This window comes from Calidris pugnax, unplaced genomic scaffold (assembly GCF_001431845.1).
Source record: "Calidris pugnax isolate Ruff unplaced genomic scaffold, ASM143184v1 scaffold111, whole genome shotgun sequence".
Classification (NCBI taxonomy): domain Eukaryota; kingdom Metazoa; phylum Chordata; class Aves; order Charadriiformes; family Scolopacidae; genus Calidris; species Calidris pugnax.
Window position 1 is genome coordinate 8258001 of NW_015090872.1, and position 21098 is coordinate 8279098.

Genomic DNA, 21098 nt, shown 5'->3' on the forward strand with positions numbered 1-21098 from the left:
TGATGCAGAAATTACTTGATGTGAGACCAAGTGTGTGAGTAATGTATGTCACAGGTGGGTTTAAAGGGTATTTGATAAAAACAATGAGTAATACAAGCAGGGAGTATTGATCTTGTGGTCGTATAAGGAGAAATCATGTCCCAACTGTGTGTATTTGTGATTGTGAACAAGCTTTTTAAAAGTTTGAAGGGAACGGTCTTTGGCAAGGGATCTCGCTTCTAAGCCCTATGTGGCAAATAGAGAAGCCCATTGCATCATAAGAGAGTGTGAGGTTGGTGAAATCCAGAAGTTGTAGGTGGAGAACTTAAGTACTATATTTTTTATTTCATGGATGGAACTGTAGGTAACTTGTCTGAGTTTTGAAGATGAGTAAGGACACCAAGAGTGACCAAGAAGTTGAAGGTGGCAGAGAGTGATGGTAATGGAGATGAGAAAGGGACCTGATATGCAAAATCTGACAAGCAGTATTAAGAAAGCCTGAGAAAATAGACTAATTTAAGGCAAAACATTAGTAACAGTTTAGGTTCTTACTATGTGTTGATTACAAGATATAATAAGCTTTCTGCATTTAACTTCTTTTTAAGAGGAGTCTCTTAAATTCAGAGTTAAGTTTCTCTTAACATGTTATTTGGTATTCTGTCAGCCACCAGCAGTTTCCACCAGGAAGACCACCAACGAGGACTTCCTGGTCCAGAGGCAATTGCTCTGTAGTAATCTTTGACTTTCTCTTACTTAGATTGTCTAGTCTCACCAAAATGCACATAAAATACAAAACAAAGGTATAGATCTGTGGCATGTGCTTCATGTACAGAGAATCTTTGTTCGCATGTGTTTACTTGCTCTTTTTAAATGACTGCAAGTATGAGTCATACCATTGATAAACTGAAAGTTATTAAAATTATGTTGTTTTTCAGGAAGAGGCAGCAGTGAAGTTTCTATTTGTTCGAGTTTGCGTTCTTGACAAAACTAGATAGTTGGACCACATACTTCCAAATACCCATATGGTGCTGATGAGTCTTACATGAAGTTCTTGAGCGTTGTGTGCTTGTGCTTAAGTTGATACTTATTTCCCTTCCTGTTTTAAAAGTAAAAGCTGCTAGTTAATACTACAAATAAGTGACAAATTACTTATATTTGGTTATTGCACCAGTTCTGAGAGTGTTTGGTTAGGAATTGATTGAAGAGCAGATAAAACAAACGCCTGTAAAATAGAAATATTTCCAGCAGTTGTATAATTCATCTTGTGTACTGACTCTGAGAACATGACGTGGAATATATTTAGATTGGAGGAGATGCTGAATACAACACTGAAAAATAAGAATAACTTTCTGAAATCAATCCTGTAAATAAGACCCGTACAAAACATTTTCACAATTCCTTTTGCCTTGCCGGAACGTGTGAGTTTTTCAGAGAAGCTGATGATCATAACCTGAGTAATTTTCCAGGTAGGATTTGCAGGAGCAGAGCAGCGAAACACTTGTTCCTGATCAGTTTTGCATTGCTGTCCTTATTTACTGTGGGAGAAGAATTGGATCTATGGCTTCATGTATAACAGTGAACTGATCTATTGAGTTGCTGCTGCTGAGGGTGCTTCTACCTCCTTTCCCCCACTGCTCATCTACTAAGAACCTAGTAGAACCTGGTGCATGCATTTCTGCTATGTAGTGAGCGAAAGCAGCTCCTGGAAAAGGTAGCTGCTGGGATGGAAAGTTGGAAAGTATTGAGCAGTTAAATTGACTTGGCTGCCTATGAAAAGACAGGTAAAATGATAAGACTTAACAGCTCAGCACTTTTGGAAGGAGATGGGGAAGAGAGCAGTGATTCTCTCTTCACCAGAATCAAAATGTTTGCTCTCTTTGAAACTGGACCCTCAGAGTGAACAGCTGTGGCATAGTTTCCTGTTGTAATGAAAACAGTGGGAGAAAACAGTGGGTGAATAAACGTAGGGTTGTTCGTAGTTGGACATATGGTTTCCAGCATGATTCCTTCAGTAGGCAGAGGTATTTAGATGTCTTGATGGCAAAAAAACCCAGAAGGTTTCCTCTCATACTTGAAGTGAGATTTCAGGATGGCTGAGCTCACCGGCTGACGATCTGCTGTGCCACTGGGCGGTTTGCTTTTAGTAGCTGGCCCTGTGCTTGATCACTTCTTTTGTGAATGCAGTAAGTTGCACCAAGGCTTTGTTAACATGAGGTGTTTTTACAGTTTATTCAAGGCTTAATCATAGCCTGACTTATTGTCAGTGGGTATTACTCATACTTTCATAAGTGCTAATAACTTTACTAGAATCCTGTTGCTAGGTCTGGTATTTACCAGATCAAAAAAAGTGAAACATTGGAGACGTTTTCAGGTGAAGACTATCACTGTTTAAGTGATATACAGCCTTGTTAAGTTCTCTTGTGTTTTTTGGTGTTTTTTTGTTGTTGTTTTTGTGTTTGTTTTTTTAAGATACAGTTCTTTGAAGACCGTATGCTGCTGCATCATGGGTTTGGAGAAGGGAAGGATGGGCTTTAATGAAGTTCTAATACAGAGTAGAAGTGTAACTGAGGGCTGCTGTCTTAAAGGTCAATGTGGGTAGGAATAATCAGCATTTTCTCAACTCATCTAAATGCCCAACAGAGAATGAACAGTCCTTTGGGTGTTTTAGTGACAAACCCATATTGCCTGGAAGAATAATCCCCTCCCCTCTGTTGTGTGAAAATATGAGAACAATAATTAGTTCCTTCTTTCGGTCTTTGTGTGTCCTCTAACAGTGGCTTTACTTGTGCCCACATATAATATATGTTGAGAACATTTTTGCTCCTTCCTTATCTTGGTAAGGCCAAGTGTACCAGCCACCATTCAAGTTTGTCTAAAATGTGCCATTGAGACAGAGCACTCTATTGCAATGAATATTCATTCCTCTGTGGCCTATTCTTTCTTTCCTATTGGAAAAATAATCAGTGCAGTAGTTGCATTTAGCCACTCACGTTGGAGTGCCTTTCTTACCTGGTGAAGACACCACCACTGGGGAATGCTTTGTTTGCATGTTGTGTGTGTGATAGATGATGTGCATGTGGTGTAGCTCAAGCTCCAGAGCTTTTCTCTGAAGCAGACTACGAAGGCTCTTCTGATGACTTGGGCTCTCCCAACTGGGTGGTGGATTGCCCAATGTGGTAGCAGTGAATCTGGAACCGAACAGTTATGCTTCTTGCATTCATCCACTTGGTTTTTATTTCTTTGTAATAACTCTGAAGTCCTTGGAGTGTTATAATGATTAACATGGTCCATTTTTCTTTGTAATTAAATGATGACCTTTCACTTTTGTACACTCAATTATTTCCCTTTGGCTATGGAATACTTTAGCCATTGGGGTGTTTTGTTGAAGTTTGACTCTTTATATGCTGTAAAAATTTCAGTTAAAGTGAAGAGTGGTTATCTTAGTGACTCATTATCAATAAATGCATCTTAAAAGCTGATTGTAGAAAAGTTCCTGGAAATAAGCATCATCTCTTGTATAGTGAGAAATGCATCAATTTTTCTATTTTGTCACTTTCCTAATGGTTATTTACAGGATCAAATGTACACAAATGTCTTATGCAAGTGACTGGAATTCAGGTGACTGGAGAAAAGTTTGAAGTTGGGCTAGAAGCAGCATGGCCTTTATAACTTTATTCCTGATCTTATTTTGATTGATTTGAAATGCTCTTTAGATACAATCAGGATATTTGGAGGAGGTGGAGATCTCTAAGTGCCACTCCAAATTGTACATACAGGGCTGGAAGTACTATTAGGGCTGTCTGGGAAAGAGGGGTGGTGGTGGGAAAGGTGGAAGAGCTTGTCTTGATGACATAAGGAATATTTATCCAAAATTAAAAGATGGGAATGGCTTTTCAAATGAGAAGATTTTGAAATGGGAACAATTAGAGTTAAGCCAAAATAAATGAAGGGTGGAAATCAAAAGGTTCCTTGCTGCTAGAGCAATTGGTTCAATAAGCCTTTTATAAAAAAATGTAGATAACACAAGCTCATTATAATGTAGCTGGATGATTTTAAAGATCATGTCAAGTTATTTATTAAAGGCTTAGATTGTTTGAGAGAGCTAGCAGAAAAATCATTCTCACTTCACATAATTTTGAAGAAAAAGCATCAGATTGGGTTGGATCCAAAAATGAGAGTTGTTACTCATCTAGAATCATGTAAGTGCTATTTGTAGCTTATTCTAATGTAACACTCCTGTCAAAAGGGTTGTAAAAGTACATGTATGATAATTCTGATGCATGGATATCATAATGGATTTTTTAGTTTGTCTTTGTAGGCCTTGGAGTGTACTTCTGTAAAATAAAGTCTTTGGAAAAAGGAACATAATTTACTATAGACTCTCATGTTTCACATCCTTATCTTTAAATTCTGTCAGCAAGCAGAGAAGTGCTTTCGAGTGGAAGTAGAGAAATGCTGCCCTCTACTGTTTATAAAGTGTTTTTCTCAGATTAACAAAATCGAGACAATGTGGGTCTCTACGCTTTAGAGAACTTGGCAAGGCTTTCTCAGCCCTCCGAGATTTGAAATACATGAAGAGGTCCTTTAAAAAGGTACGGAAGATCCCAGAATTGTAGTATGAGCCTGCAGGTTACAGAACTAGAATTAAGTTGTTGGTTTACTGATCTTGAAGCTGTAAAATCTTGGTTGATACTGTATTTTTTTATATTCCTATGTTATTTTGGAAATTCCTGTATACATTTAATATCCCTTCCACAGCCACCACAAAAAATATGTGCGTGGTTATTTTTGTTAAAATTAGATTACCTCAGCCCTCATTAGCCTAGGTAATGATTTCCTGTAATATGGGAACTGGCAACTTTGCAAACTTTGGCATGTACTGTTTATATCCTTTTCCTTTCTTAATTTAAACTTATGTGTCCTCAGCAACCCAAGTACTGTGAAAGTGTCTTCAACTCTGTATGATGACTTCCCTTATAACATCAAATAAAGATACTAGAAATGTGAAAACTGTCTGACCTGCCTTTTGTAGTGTATGGCTTATGTAGACACTATAGTGCACAAGTGTGTTAAACCTTGTGTAATTTTTTTTCCCTTTGACTTTTGTTGTTCCTCTTCATCTTTGTATTAGCATCTCTAACCAATACTCCAGACACCCAGGGGGAAGCCTTGAGTTGATCTGAGCTTCTAATGTTCTGCCAGTAGTAGGTGACTCAGAGTACAAATACTCCTTATAAACAACGAGCTGTCAAATGCCATGAACCAAAAGTTAATGAAGAGTTCAGTTGGCAAAGGTCTCTGCCATCTTGAACTACCTACTCTCCAGCTGATGTGGTCTTGCTAAAAGGGCTGAGTGTGCTGCTGCCCATAATGCATGTAGCAATAATTATGCCTTGGTTAGCCCTTTCTGCTTTCCTTAATGTTGGACTGTTCTCTAGAAACTACTGATATATTCCACTTCTCTCATGTGCAGCAATGCTTTTCATCCTCTTTACTGCTTCCTATTGGTTTAGTTCAGTTGTACCTTGTGTTAATTTTGGGCAATGTGTAGCAGAATTTGCAAAAACTAAGTCTTAGCTGATTTCGTAACAGTTAGCTTGTACCAGTTCAAAATATGCTTCAAAAAATACTATTTTACTTTTTCTTTCTCTCTCTTAGCACTGGTTTAGTTGACAGAAGTCCTTCTTGCATCTTAACTTCCGTGGTTACACTCAAATGCCAAGCATTTATAAGACCACTTTGACTAGAGTTGGAAATACAGTTTGAAAAGAAAATTATAGGACTCGCCTGGACATGAGTTTTCCAGGTTCAAAGTTGCTCTTGAAATTTTTTCTTTAATGTCTTACCTGAAATAAGGTTAGTATCTTTGAATTCCTTGGTTGCCTCACACAGCCTCTTTTCAGTGGTGGCAGTGACATAAGAACCAAAGTGAAAGAAACTGAAGTTTGCTTTGTTGTGACCTGGCTGCTTTATTGAGGGGTCACATTCAATGGGGGGAGTGGGGAGAGAGGAAGAAAAGTGCTCTTCTGCTTCCTAAGTTTCAAGTGCTCATCCCTTCTCTGTTAGGTTAGTGTGAGACATGATTCTTATGTACCACCTGAGGTCACCTTCAGATATATACAATCTCTGGTTAATGACTAAAAAGGAATTATTTTGGCAAAATAACAATAATGCAAAGTTCTTCATTCCTGCTAAACATTTAGTGCACAGAAACTGAGGAGGGTATCATGTATAAAAAAACCGTGTATAGCATGAGACTTAAAAACTTCATATAGTCTGTGACACTGTTTCTGAGTTTCATGTTGTAAGCAAAGGACAGGTGCCCACTCCAGCAGGCAGCATCTTAAAGATTTCCTGAGATAGTGACTACACTTAGACATTTTTATTAGAACTTGGTCTACATTTGATTTACTATTTTGGAGTTCCTTTTTGAATATTTGATGTCCTTGGCAATGAATTCTACAGTAGTTTCTTTTGTTTGCTTTAAAACATCTGCTAGATAATTTAATTGCCTGCTAATGCTTGTTGTGTTGTCTTAAATAGTTGGTAATTGCTTTTATATGCTTTTTTTATAATGCCATTCATCTCTTTAAAGATCTCATATCATGTTCCCTGCTCCGCTGCTTTCTTTATAAGGTGAAGAGCTTTGTCAGTTCAATCTTCTCAAATGGAATCCACTGAGTATCTTTAATCTTGCTGTTCTCTGTGCTTTTTTGATTATTTTTTTTTTGTTGCCACTTTTCTTACATGAGATGATCGGAAATGTTTTCAATATGCAAGATTTGTGAACACCTCAAAATTATACAGAGAAGTAATACTTTCTGGTTTTCTCCAAGTTTCATTTTTGAAAATTGGAACTCTATTCTTCTGAGCTAATAGCTTTCCTCCACTTTGTGGTTTAAAAACTCCTCTATCTTTTTAGTTAAGGTACTATTTTCTAGGTGTTTCAAAGGCAACAGAGGGGAGAATGAAGGGGAGAATGACCTACATTTGCTATAATATGCTGTCACATTCACTCAGTTATTTGGGTCCTAACTCTGAAGTGATTTCAAAGCTGAAGTAGGGCACTATTTTCTGTAGCAAGGTATATAAGAAGCAAGGTACTAAGAAGAAATACTCAGTTTTGAAGAGTTGTGCAATTAGTTTGCCAACAGCTGCTGGTGTTTCTTAAGGACTGGTGTGTGCATTGCCCTAGATTCCTGCCGAAGTATTGTGGTTTAGAAAAATGTTTTAATATGCAGAGGTTCCAGGGTTGATAAGTAGGATTGAGTCTAGGATCAGTATTTTGAAAGCTTGCTTCATAGACAGTAGATATAATTCTAAACCAAAGTTAAGTTTGATTTAAGCTAATGTTGCAAATGTTTTACTAAGCTTAAAAACTATGATTTAATATTCATGTGCTTTATGCCTTAACTCCTAGGTGAGACAGCTTCAAGAGGCTCTGTCAGAAGCCTTTCAAAGCATTGGTCTGTGCCTGCCTGTCTGTTCTGTGCCTTATTGCAGCTTTCCCCTTGAGCTTTTAGGTTCCCAGAAGATGGCAGGAGGGTCAGTCAAGAACAGCCTTCTTTATCTGTTTTTAGTTAATAACAAAGTGTAAATTGCCAGTATCCTTCCCATCTGGACCGAGATGGCAATCCGAGAGGATTTGCATTTTAAGATGGAGAAAGTGATGGAGTTGCAATGAATTGAAACTGTAGGCTAGAAAATTGTTTTATCTATTGGAGTTGAATAGTAGCATTATGGATCTTTTCCCTTTTAGAGGAAGGAGTCATCTCTGGTTTCGAAATGTTCAAATCTATTAAATGACAGAAGAAATATACTATGGGAATTTCCCGTTTAAACAATTGCACCAACTTTGTGGCATTAAGAAGTCTTTTTGAAAACCGTTGTTATATAGAACCTAGTGACAGTCCTATGTGCACACAGAAATGTGTGGCAGATACTACAGCGCCTACAGAACAATATTGCTGCCTAGATTCTGTCCTGCTCTCAGTAAACTATTTTATAATTGAGACGTGGTCTGTTTTCACTATGTTGAAAGTGGTGGGACTGGAGGACTGACTTGTGTTTGTCTCTTGGAACAACCTTCTTACTGTCTGCAGTGGGAAAGAAAGGAACACAGTTACCAGTATTGTGCAAGCACTTCATCTCCACTGGGTATGAGAGGCTCTTGGCCTCTATTCTATTGGTGCTACATCAAAGCAGTAGAGCAGAAACATGTCAAATTGCAGTCTCTTCTTGATGTTGTGTTAAGGAAGCATGAACGGCTATTGAAATGAATCTGGAGTAGTATGGGGCTTCACCAGATAAAAGACATGTATTACTAGTGTATTTCCTCTCCCTCGTTTTCTTTTTTTTTTGGTCTGTGTGCCCTTATTTTTCCAGTGGAGGCACAGATGCTTGATTAATGCTTTGAGAGTTATTCAGCAGCAGAGCTACTTTTCTTGGCTATATTGCATTGACCATTTAAAAGGTATTCCACTGCTGAAAACTGCTGCCCCAAAAGCAGCTCTTTCACAAAGATAGAATGGGATGACTCAGATCCTGAGCAGTCTTTCAATAGTTGAAAGATCTTAATACGTTATCCCTTCTGGAGTAAACCTTGAAGATGTTGTCTCTCTTTACTCCTATGCACACCCAGTAATTCCCGCATGACAGTCTGAATCAAACTAGCCTTCTGTCTCAGCCCAATAGATGTATAAAGAAAAAGATGTTTTGGAGGATAGACTTAGCCTAGTCAGCCTTGGTCCTACAGGGAACAATCCCGAGTGACAAACTGGATCCTTGCTCCAGCCTGGTCTTTACACTGGGAGAGCAGTCCCAGCTAATCACACCCTCCTGGACTCAGTCTTTCCCCTGGAGTGTAGCCTTGAAAGTATAACCTCAGTTGGCTGTTAACCTTTATCACTTGAGTTTAGAGTCCATCCACTTGAAATACAAACTGGGTGGAAACTTCATGGAGGGTGTGGGGAGGGGATAAAACAAGAGCATAAAGTTTTTGAGTCTTTCAGAAGGTCTGTTACTTAATGAGCTCTTACAGTTTATCAGTTTTATCTTTGGGATTCAGTGTCTGTTGTTCGTAAGAAATCTTTTTGAGAGTTGGGTGGAACTATCTGGGGCCAAATAAATACACTTTTTTCTCCTCTGTGGACAGATGGGAGCAACACTTCAAAAGCAAGTTTAGAATAATCACATACTTCCCTTTTAAGAGTGATCTCAGCAATGTTTCTGAATGCAAATATCTTGCGGTTCTTAATTGTAAAGGACTTTTCAGGTCAGACTGGTACTGGGTTTGGCTGGGATGGAGTTAATTTTCTTCACAGGAGCCCATATGGTGCTGTATTTTAGATTGTGACAAACTGTTGATTAACACACTAATGTTTTAGCTGTTGCTGAATAGCGCTCACTCAGTGTCAAGGTCTTCTCTGTTTCTCTCTCTACTGCCCTAGCAAGTAGGCTGGGGGGTGGGCAAGAGGTCATGAGGGGACACAGCTGGAGCATCAGACCCAAACAGACTGGAAAAAATACTCCATATTTGTTAACATCATGCTCAGCAGTACAACTGGGGGGAAGTATTTCCAAAGTAGCTGTTCTCAGGTTGGCCATCGGTCTGCTAGTGGGAGATGGTTAGTGATTTGGCTTGTATCACCTGTATGTGTGGTTGGGTTTTTTCCTCTTCACTTACTTATTTTGACCTATGAGGTTTTTCCCCCTTTGCTTTTGCTCTTCTTATTTTCTCCTTTATCCCTCTAGGGGAGAGTGAGCATGTGACTGCATTGCTGCTTACCTGCCATCCAGGGTCAGCCCACCACAGACTGTTTCTAGGCATGTTAAATATGTTCGAAGTAATGTAGTACTTCTTGATTTTAGGGACTTCCTTGTTGAGTTATAGTCTAGTCACAGTACAGTCTGTTCACAATACAGTCACCCTTTTTTTTTTTTTTCTCCACATAGAGATATTACCAATACAATGAAATTAATTTTCTGCAGTGAGTTTAACAGAGGAGGTCAGGTAGGCTTCAGTCTATCTGCTGCATTTACATTCTCTTTACTGGGTCAAATTTGAAGTCTTGCAAAAGGAACCATTTATTTTCAGTTCTTTCCCAGTCTGGTTTGAAGGTTTTCTGATTCTGGTGGTTTCCAGCTAGGAAGAAGTAATGTTGGATTTTGGATTTCATAGTAGTCATACTAGTTATTTCTGTAACCTCTCTCTAATGCTTAGGAACTTTTTGTGTGGAAACTAAAGATGTAAAGGCATTTACATGTAGTGCTGGAATTCAGTAGTGCTGAAATACTTTCAAAACATCAGAAGAAGGGGAAGAGATTCCACTCTGGGCCTTTTTAATTCCAAAACGTGAGATGGTCTCATAGCTGCCTTACAAAACATGATTTCCTATAGCTTTTTGTCAAGGTGTGCTACCATTTTAATATAAGCTACTATAGAACATTTTACTATACTTCTTCCTCTTTGATATTCTTAATATCTCTCTCATTGTATAAATTCTGCCCGTTTTTGCTTAGGCAGCCTTCCCCTTTCTCTCTGCCCCGTCCTTTGGTGGGGATTTCTGCCTGCTACCTGTTTGTAAGAAGCTTGCAAATGATTTATACCCTCAGAGACCTTTATCCCTACAGTAAATTTGGCTGAAATTAACCTATAATATTATAGTTGTGAAGAGGCAGGGGTTGACACCTGAATGATATTAAATACATTTTGATATCACACTTTGAGTACGTAAGACATCTATCCAGTGGTAATTGTTAGGAAGGACTGGTTTTTGTTAAGTTTTGCATCTGAACACTCCACAGTCTCTCAATATTTTGCAGCTCATATTTTGAAACCTGATTATTTTTGCATATAGAGGACATCATAACACAGACACCTCTGGGTTCCTTCTCTGATGTGGCATTGTATTTTCCTTCTCTGTTCTGGACGGAAGAGAACTCCAAAAGCAAGTTTATGAAAATGCCCATAATGGTGGTCACTCAGTTGGGAAGGAAAATAATCTTGTCTGGTTTTTGGCTTGACTTATCAAGGCTTATGAAGGACCTCATCGGAGTGATGTCCCAGATCTGTCTTGTACTTAACAGTTTAAGACTTGGAATAAACTGGGAGAAAAATCACAAACACCCACTGAAAAGTTTCTATTCATAGGACTTGTTCTGGGCTTAAATGCCATTGCAGGGCAAGTTTTAAAAATGCAACTATTAATCAATTTCCTTTTTCCAAAGTAATATTTCACCTTACTTCTGAAGTTAATGGGGCAGAGGTATTAAAGATTTTGGAAACTGAAGATACGGACACATGTATTTACAATCTGCTAATTTTCCTAGAAAATATTTTTCTATTGTTGGTGTCAAAACAATAGAAATGATTCTCTCAATTTCTTGAGAGTTCAGTGATGATTATTTTTGACACATATGGGTCAGATTGAGGGGGCATTGCAAATGTTGTCTATGAGAATATTAAGCTGCTTTAAAAGGGCAGGTACACATCAGCATTCTGAACTGAAGGTGCAACAGGGTCTCCTGGTTTAACTCCTGCAGATACATTTACCTGTAAGCTCACAAAAAAACGCTTCTAAGGTATGGATACCTGTTAAAGATACCCTTTAGAAGTGGAATTTTCAGCTGATAGTGTTTTCAGTAAATAAACTGGTTTGCCTGAAAACTGTGCAACTGATTTTTCTGGCAATTTAGGAGCATGCAGGAACAAGCAGTATACTTTTTTTTTGTCTTCTTTCTCAAAATTAGCTTTGGTCATCTGATACTTTGGGGAGCAAGAACTGCAAAGCCAAAGAGAGCTCCGTGGGTGCTAACGGATGCAGTTTACACCAGACCTTGGTTGTTACGAAACCAGTGTTCAAATTTCATTTACCTTGTAGGACATGCTTATAAAATTACTAGTTACCAAGTAAGGAATCGTTACAGCCATTATGTTAGAGTTCCCTAATATGAGGTAATCTTAAACCAGTATCCATGCTTCTTTATAGAGACTAATTTTGGAATTCTCTGTAGTCTTTCAAGGCCATACAGACTAAGATTATGCAGAGCAGAGGTTAAAATAAGGTTGTTTTGTTGATTTAGTGTTGTGTTTTTTTTTGTTTTTGTTTTTGTTTTTTTTTTTTTTTTTAATTGGATTGCATTAAGTATCTTGGAAGTATACCACATCAAGCTTCTGGGGAAGAGGGACCTAAATGAGTCCCACCAGCTTGACAGGTGCCTGCAGTGATACTGAAGGGCAATGTCTGTAGGGACATGAAGGGTACTGTAGCCTTTCCCCCTTCGGTTTGGCACTCTGAACAGTTCATACATTTGTCCAGTTAGACGTTCACTTCTTCATTTCATTAAAAGCTCCAGGTCTTACTGCCTATGAGTTTGCCATTTCCTAACCTGTGTTGCATGAGGATATGGGTGGAACACATGGATCGATGAAACGGGTGCCAATATGTGTGTTCAATCAAGAGTAGTTGGCAAGTACCGAACAGAAGCGTTAAGTTTCTGAAAGCGTTGTAGTGGCTTTTTTGATGCTGCATAACTCCTGTTTCTCTTTGTCCCATATTCATACTGCTTGGGGAGACTTGGAAGTAGGAGCTTTCTTATTTTATGTTAATAACAAAATCAGTCTTGCTCACTAATTAAAAACCTTAAAGATGTTGGTATTTTTATTGTGCGCATGGGAGCTGTGCTATGTAATATTTTCATAAGGATGTGTTTTAAAATATCACTGTTACTGATAACACTTTTCACTAAACATGAGTGTTTAGAAGTTTTCAATTGATTTCTTTAGATTGTTTTGTTTAAAACTGTCATTTTAAATTTGTATAATGTCAGGTGAAAGCATCCTGTGCAAGAAGAAAATTTAAGGTTTTGTTTTTCTGTATTCAGTAAGTGCTGATGTCGTCTTTGTTGTTTATATATGGCAGCATCGGATGAAGTCCTGGCACTGTATCTTGAAATCTCCTAGTAACCTTCATTAGAGTTAAATCTCTGGATTTTGCCAGCAAAATGTATAAGAATATATTTTAATTTTACAAGCTTAAATATTCTATTTTTAAGCTTTTGCGCAGCAAGATGTGTAAAAAGTTCATTCTTTCTGTATAAAGATGAAGACAATTTTGCAGTATAACCAATTTATTTGTTTACAGCTGCAAATATATGTCTGAAAGATTCGGATGTTTTATGTAGCCTTCATCAACAATCTAGATGTAATTGCCTGAAGTTACTTAAGCTTTCTCTTCTTTATTGTATCTTACTGATGGAATCCTTTGTAGATGTGTAGGCTATATCTTCCTCTTCTTATTGATTCTTCTATGCCCATGGCACTTTAGAGCTTATATTTTCTGCATCACAAAAAGCTATTTCTGCAACATTCAAGGACTGCTTTTGGGTCTTTGACTTTATTTGTTGTCATGAAATTGCCATGCATTTCACTGTGTATTATTTTAGTGAGAAATTATATTATTACAATGGGATTAGACGTATGGAAGTAAGATGGATTGTTGATCTGGTACATAGAAAAGGTGGTTTTGTGGGATAGGAACATTCTTGTGTTCTTTGTGGTCAGAGATAGTAGTCTGACTGTTTCCTTCCCCTTGTTGATTTTTTCCTTTTTGATGTTTTGAGTATGTGCTCAGTTGTGCTTTGCCCTATTTCTTCAGACAAGAGAGTGTACACCGTGACCCCAGCCAGCTGAAGGGAAATAAAGGGGGGGTTTAGATTCTGTCATCTTTCTCTTTTAGTTAGGGCTACTCTTGGATTTGAAAGTTCTTGCAAGGAAAACTTAACCTAATTTACCTAAACAAAGGTGGGTTTTTTTTGTTATTTATAGTTTTTGATTCTTTTTCCATGATGATAAAGCGGAGTGTTAGAGATTTTTCTTTGGTCCTGCCCCTATTGCTGGACTTGCATGCAGAAGATGACCTACTGTGGGAAAATATGTCTAAGGCTATTTGTAAAAAATTGTAGGCCATGGCACATGGTGGCAAGAAAACTATGCCTATTAGCATGGAAATACTAGTCCTTGGATATTCTACCAGGAAGACGTCCTCATGCAAATGAAGTTTATTTTGAGGTTTACCGTGGGCCGAGTTACACATTTTTCTCCAGACATCTTGCCTCAGTTTTGGTTTCATCAATCTGCACATTTATATAAAGATGACTGTCTCGGTGTAATTCATGATGTTACTCGTTTCTGAGCTGTAAGTGTGGATGCCAATTTTACACTACATTGAACTTTCTTCCTCAAGGGGTGCTTATCAGGTAAACCAAATGAAGTAAAAGGAAGATGACAGAAGGCTGCTGCAGGTGTAAACTTAGGTCAACATTCACATTCTAAAGAGGGATGTAACGAGACTTCTCTGGAAGTTTTAAAATCTTTTTTACAATACTGTTCAATACAATTAAAAATAGAAATGATGGCTTAACGTTATTTCATTGAAGCTTTTTGCACAGGTTTGTTAGCTTATGGTGTAAGAGTAGAGAAATCACAGAGGATGTGGTTTCGATCAAATTTTGTAATGCTATTCGTTAAAATATATGAAGACATTGAAAACCTATAGGGACCTCTGTATTTTTCAAGAATACAATAAAGTTTGAATCCTTATAGGGCTTGATTGCAAAACAAAAAAAAAGTGACCCCAAAGAAGCCATTTAAAAAATAATTTTCTATCTTAAGACTTGTTAACACACAACAAAGAACAACAAATATTAAGGAGACCATGACCGTATTTACTTCAGTTCTAAGAAAAAAAACCTTTTTTTCTTCAAACTGTTTTATTTAAATGTTCCCACGTAGAGTTGCTTGAAATGAAGTATTTTACTGAGAGAGCCTCATAACCAAATTGCCGCGTAGTCCGGATTATTCATGACTTCCTAGAGACAACAAGGGAAAAAATAGCAGCTTCTGATTTCATTCTATGCTGAAGTTGGAGAATATTCATGCATTTCTGTAGCTGGTATTTTCGTGCTTTTGGTAGACCATTAGGAGTTTTACTCAGCAGTTAAAGAACATTTTTTTTAACGTGTCAAATAACCTTGAATTTTTAATACTTGAAAATGAGGATTAAATATCCCGTAGCCATTCATTTTGTGGTCTGCTGACGTTTCCTTGAGCAAGCTGGGCTAAACTGCAGCTCAGCAAATTCCCCGCTGGTTAAAAGCTCAAAAGCTCCCAACTTGCCGGGTTTTATAACGGGTCCCGGGTGATGCCGGGGGGGTAGAACCACAGGCCCGTTGGTGCAGTGCGAAAGCACCTTGCGGGCAGCGCCGGGCCGGGCGGCGAGTCCCCCCCCCCCCCCCCCCCCCCCGGTGCAGCCTCTCGCCCCTCCCCTCGGCAGCCACCACACACACACACACACACGGACACACACAGAGACACACACACACATACACACACCCCCGACACCGGGCGTGGGGGGCTCTGCCCGAGCGAGTTGCTCCCGTTTGCACGGAGGAGGAGGAGGAGACACAGCCCCGGCACTGCAGCAGGTGGAGCTGCCTCGCTGGATCTGACCCCGGGTTCTGGCTCCGAGAGGATCCCGGTGTCACTTCGGGCCGCCAGACAGTTGTCACTTCAAGCTGAGGCTAAACGTAATTAAAGACGAGGCTGACTCTGAACATTTTAAAAATGGACACGGGATTTTTTCTTGGCTTTTTCCTAAAGATCTGGTTTCTAGCGTGCGGCAAAAATTTTTCCTGAAGGATTCAACCTATTTATATAAAGGCTTATTTTTGAACACTATGGACCCAGATTAAATGTCCAAGACAGGCAGCAAGCAGCGCTTACAGAGGCATTTTTCTGGAATATCAATCACGGATCGATTGAAGTGCACGGGGTCTGAAAAAATGTCTCCTAGCATAAAAAACTTGGATTGTTTTTCTCCAATGCTATGCCACTGTAAAGTAGCATGTACCAACAACACAATATCTTTAATGTTTGGATGTAAGGTGGGTCTATAAAAGGACTTTCCTGGGAATGTAAGCTGCATTTCGTGAACGATTGTCATTAAGTCTACTGTAACTGTACCTTAAATTTCTGATTAAATAGTGTGTATTTTGTTCCATGCCTTACTTGGTTATCGGAGCTCGTGGTGATTGTGACAGAAGTAATGAATTATCATGCCTACTGTTTAAAGATCCCTTTGAACAACATTTTGAATTTACTGAATGCTGCATGTAAAATGTCGTCATTCTCCATTAATCAGCATTAATCATCATGTAATCAGTTTATTGCACTTGGCTTTCATTTTCTTCAGCTGTAGAGAATTAAATACACAGGAGACTTGCACTGAGATGCAGGGCTGGAAATGCCTCCTGACATCATATTGATGGAAGCAATTGTTAGTGGCAGGTTTGGGTTTAACAGTGCCCTCGGGCATTTAGTCATTTTAGGACTGTTTAGGTTTTAGAGTAATAAAACATATAATTTGGTAAACCTCAGAATAGTAAACAGAGTGTATTCAGTGTTGTGTCAAAACTGCTTTTTTCAGTAAAATTAATGTACAATGTGAAGGATATAATGAGAACACGAAGTACTGGAAAGCCCCTTTAATTTTAAAGGGATATGTACATGAAGTTACTTTTAAGACTAAGATTCAGAAATCTTTCTCTCCAAAAGTAGCTTTGCATATCCAGTGTTTCTAAGTCAGCATTTGTTATTTTTAACAAAAAATAGTTGAACTGTATTTTATTTTATAAATTTGGAGCAGTTCCATGTATGTATATACATACATACACATATGCGTGTATGGGTAGTACCTTTTTTTATATGTCTATCACAAAATGTTGAATAAATGTCACCTAGGTTGGAAGGGAGGAGTCTAAATTTTTATGGATCATTTGATAGTGTGAATGATTTATTATGAAACTTTAAGTTGAATGCTTTGTTTCCAGAAGGAAATAATTTGACTTTATTTGAATCAATCTACTTATGTTTCATGTGTCCAAAGCATTTTTCAATTGGAATTATGTATATACTTACTGCTGCAATTTGGAAACTATTTGCTATAATACTGAGATTTTTTTCCTTTTTGTGGAACTGCACATCCCTGTTTTTTTAATTATAAAATACTCTCATGTTTAAATAATAAACTTGGGAAGAAAGCCATAGAATGAAAATACCATCTTGATTTTATTTTTTGCCAGTTGAACTGCAGAGAAATGATGCTGTTCACTTTAAGACCAAACTAAAAATATCCAGCAAACATCCAGAATCCACTTTAGGCATTTTGTGTGGATCTGAGCGATGGCGGCATTTTCTCCCGTAGTCGCGCGTCAGCAGCTCCCGGTCTGTCCGAACGCCTTCCTGACAAGCTGCTCACCCTGCTCTCCTTCAGCCCCCCCAGGGACCCCCACCGCTGGCACCTGGCTGGCGGGCAGAGATGCCAGGGGTGGGAAGAGGGAGGTAGAGCACCTTGTTCAGAGTAGTCAGCAGAATTCTTTATTATTATCTTTATTAATGTCGTTGTATGCTAATAAGGAATGTATCTTGCAGACCAGTAGTTTCTGAAGTGCAATGCACAGGCTTTAAATAAACGTGTATTGCTGTTCATACAGAGTGGGTACTCTACACCATCTGCATCCCAAATGAACTGAATGATTTAGGTTTAAACAGCATGAACTGCTGGTACTAAAGAGAGATTTTGCACCAGGCAGTTGAGGATTTTTGAAGAAAAGTTGCAGGGTTCTATTGCACTAAAAATAAAATACTCTTGTCCTCTGAGAAGATACCCTTTGAATACTGCAAGAGTTAATATTTAAATGATAGTGTGAAACAGTAATGCAGGATTAGCTCTTCAGTCCTTTACATAAAGAAACAATTTATCTCACACAAGTAATCATATGAAATACAGTGCTTTCCATTCTCCTTCAATGTTTTTTTGAGCCACATATGAAAAGAACATCAACAATCAGACTGTTCCTTTTTTGGTCTCTCTTCCTTGGCATTCTGGAACAGGAAGACTCTTCACTACAAATATTTTTTGTGGTTTTGTAAACGTTTATATGTATCTTAAATTGCTGTATTGTTTCTGGATGTCTCTGACATAAAGCATTACATAAATACTTACATTTAACACTAGCTGTGCATTTTGACATATGATGGAACACTGCGACCTAAATAAACATGCTGTAAGCAGTTTTATTCAAGATACAATGTCAAACTGAGACTGTCCAAGGGGGTGAAATGCCGTATGTTTCTGTCTTGGCTCTAATTATTAAAAGACAACTTAGTGCTTTTATTTGAGAATGAAGCAGTTAGTTACTCAAAGCACTGAACTTGTGTTTAAAAAAAGAAAAAACAACCCAAAGATCAAAAAAACCTTCTCTAATATTTCAAGTCAATCAGTTTATCGTATGTTGAGGCCTAAATTGAAAACAAGTCTGAATGTCCTATTCCATAATCAGTGAAGAAGTTCTGAAAATACACAAACACGTATCCTCTTTTCTTACATTACTGAAGTTATTCTTTTGTTATTCATAGAATTTTAGCTTTCTGGTGTGAATTGCTGTTCACCAGCAAAGAGACTTTATTTGGCTTTTGTAATTTTCCTGGTTTTTACAAATGAAAAGATTCCAAGTTAACTTTGGTTCTGCTGTAGTGGAGCATACCTTTTATTTTGTGTCCTTTTCCTCCATGAGGAGGGCACTATTATTTTCCTAAGCATTAGTTACTGGTTTAGTACTTCCTCTAGATTACAGGGAAGGCTTATACAAAATACGTTAGCATTTGAATATTCATTTTGGATTAGTTTTGTTTTAACAAGATTATGCAAAATTTAGCTGTATTGTTGCTCTTGTTGTTAGAATTGTTGGAACTTATTTTCTGCTGATTGTTACCTGGACGTCAGAGCTATGAAGGTTGATTTTTGGGGAGATGTGAGGAGTACTGAGTGTATTTAGGTTTTTCTACTCATCTAATTTTCACATATTGTATCTAGTCCTTTTATGGGGGAGTGGAGATATTGAATGTCAACGTTTCCCAACAACTTCAGTCTCTGGAATAATCTTTTGAAGGGTCCTTTCAGATTTAGTTTAACTTCTAAAGTGGAGCAGTGGCTGAACAAGGACAAGTACTTAAACTCGGGGAGTTAGGTGCAAATGGTCTATAGCCGTTTTGTTTTATCATGCTGCCTGCTCCTGCTTCATCAGAGAGGGTCTGACCCTGTGAGCTTCTATATATTTATTGAATTCCAATTATTAGATTTACTCACTTATTCTTAACCTCTTTCAAAAATTGTAAAATTTCACACTTGTGAAAATTAAAACTTAGCCAGGGACAGACTGTGTAAGTCGGGCTGTGTGTTTTCCTGGGTTTTAGTTGTAGTTTTTGTTGTTTGACATGTGCGGTAACTTGGGAGTCCAGTGGGTGGGTGGAGAGAGTTAAAATCTGGAGGAGAAGGGAAGTGAATATAAGCAGGTCAATTTAGGAACTTTTTAATTGTTTCTTAAGCACCTTTTCACTCTTACATTAAAGCTGGGTTAGCACTGATTTTTTTTTTTTTTTTTTTTCTTTTTGTGTAGAGAAGACACTGTGCTTGGAAACTACTTTTCACGTAAGACAATGTATGTCTCATATGAATTAGATTTTGACACACGTCCCATTTTGCAGAGAACTGTAGTTACTGCTGCTTTGTCAGTCCCTAAATTATTAAGCTTTTTTTTTTTTTTTTTCTCCTTTGTGTGTAGAGAAGACACTGTGCTTGAAAACTACTTTTCACGTAAGACAATGTATGTCTCATATGAATTGGATTTTGACACACGTCCCATTTTGCAGAGAACTGTAGTTACTGCTGCTTTGTCAGTCCCTAAATTATTAAGCCTTTGTCACTAAATTATCTGGTAGTTAAGTATGTTCTTGTGTAATTAATTTTCTATCCGTGAGCATGGCATTCTGTATAGCTTGAATCTCTGGAATAACAGCATTGCATGCTGTTGTGGATATGGGTCACCAGTTCAGGGCATGAGATTGTTTAAGTGTTCTTTAAATGATTTCTTTTTCAGTAAGATTTCTCATTAGAAGATTTAAAAAAAACACAAAAACAACTACAAGTTAATTATATCTGGGAGATTATGTATGATTCTGTTTGAAATAACTTTTTAAAATACAGGTATGAGGCAGACTAAAGTAAAGCTTTTCTGTGGTTATTTTGCAAACAGGTGATCTGTAGTCTGAAAAACGGTGCTATAAAGTGTCCACAGAATCCTTGTTTGTCCTGTACATTGCTGCAGATACTTTGTCCTTAGTTTTGTCTAATTCTGCTAGGCCTGGGAGTTGAAGCAGGGAGGCTGTGGGGCTAAAGAGTTAACACAGGGATTGATTTCTCTGTGGTGAGTTTAGACCATCTTCTCATCTCATGTAAACTAGCACTGGTTTATTAAAGTAAATGGATTTTACAGTAGTTTACATCAGTAAATAATTTAGTCCATAGGGTTTGATGACAGTTCAAAACTCATTGAAGGTGTAATCCAGCCTGAAGAAATTTTGTGAACTCTGTTGCATCAGAAGAGAGATGTTTTTAATTAATTCTGACACACCTGCATACCCGCAACTGAATCCTTTGGGGCAGTATCTCTCTCAGAATTATGTTAAACGTTTAGCACTTGGTTGCTTTAACCTTTAAATTTTGATTATAAATTTTACGGCAGTCCATAAAGCTTCTTAAAAATAGTTCAATTGCTTGTCTACTACCTAATTGAGTGCTGGGAAGCTTCTGAGGTGTGCAGCAGAGGGTGATCTCTCTGCCCATTCAGAGCTGCTTTGCCATATCTATCTCTCTTCCTTTCCTTTGATCTGTCTTGCCCATTGCTTGGCTGACTCTTCTACATTAAGGTCTCCTTGGAGCCTGGATTTGGGTGCAGGATTGGATTCTCTTGGTTGTAAACAGAGAAATGGTCTTCTGCTAGCCACAATGAGGTGGGCTGGTCCTGCTCTCTACCTGTTTTTCTCCCTATTATGCCAGCACTGCTGCATGTCTTACCATGTTGTGAGCCACTTCGGGGAGTTCAAGAAAATTTAATATTGCTGCAAGAGGGAACAAACATTCTGCTGCATTAGCTTGCTGAATTGGCTCACCATCTGAAGCCAGATGTGTACGAGCAGCAGGGGGCAGGGAGACATGATC

General features: G+C 38.1%; 1 protein-coding gene across 11 annotated transcripts in view; it reads left to right on the plus strand.

Annotated features, from left to right (window-relative positions):
- The window catches only part of DLG1 (discs, large homolog 1 (Drosophila)), a 134751-nt gene that overhangs the window by 3926 nt on the left and 109727 nt on the right, over nucleotides 1-21098 (plus strand). For 4 of the 11 annotated variants that reach the window (XM_014945883.1, XM_014945871.1, XM_014945872.1 and 1 more), the window contains exon 1: nucleotides 15379-15924. The exons of 1 other annotated variant lie outside the window; for it this stretch is intronic. In XM_014945883.1, the coding sequence (XP_014801369.1) occupies nucleotides 15733-15924 (192 nt within the window). In that variant the 5' untranslated portion in view covers nucleotides 15379-15732. Of the gene's footprint in view, nucleotides 1-15377; nucleotides 15925-21098 lie in introns of those variants that run through there. 6 more of the 11 variants (XM_014945873.1, XM_014945875.1, XM_014945880.1 and 3 more) reach the window with 2 other exon arrangements.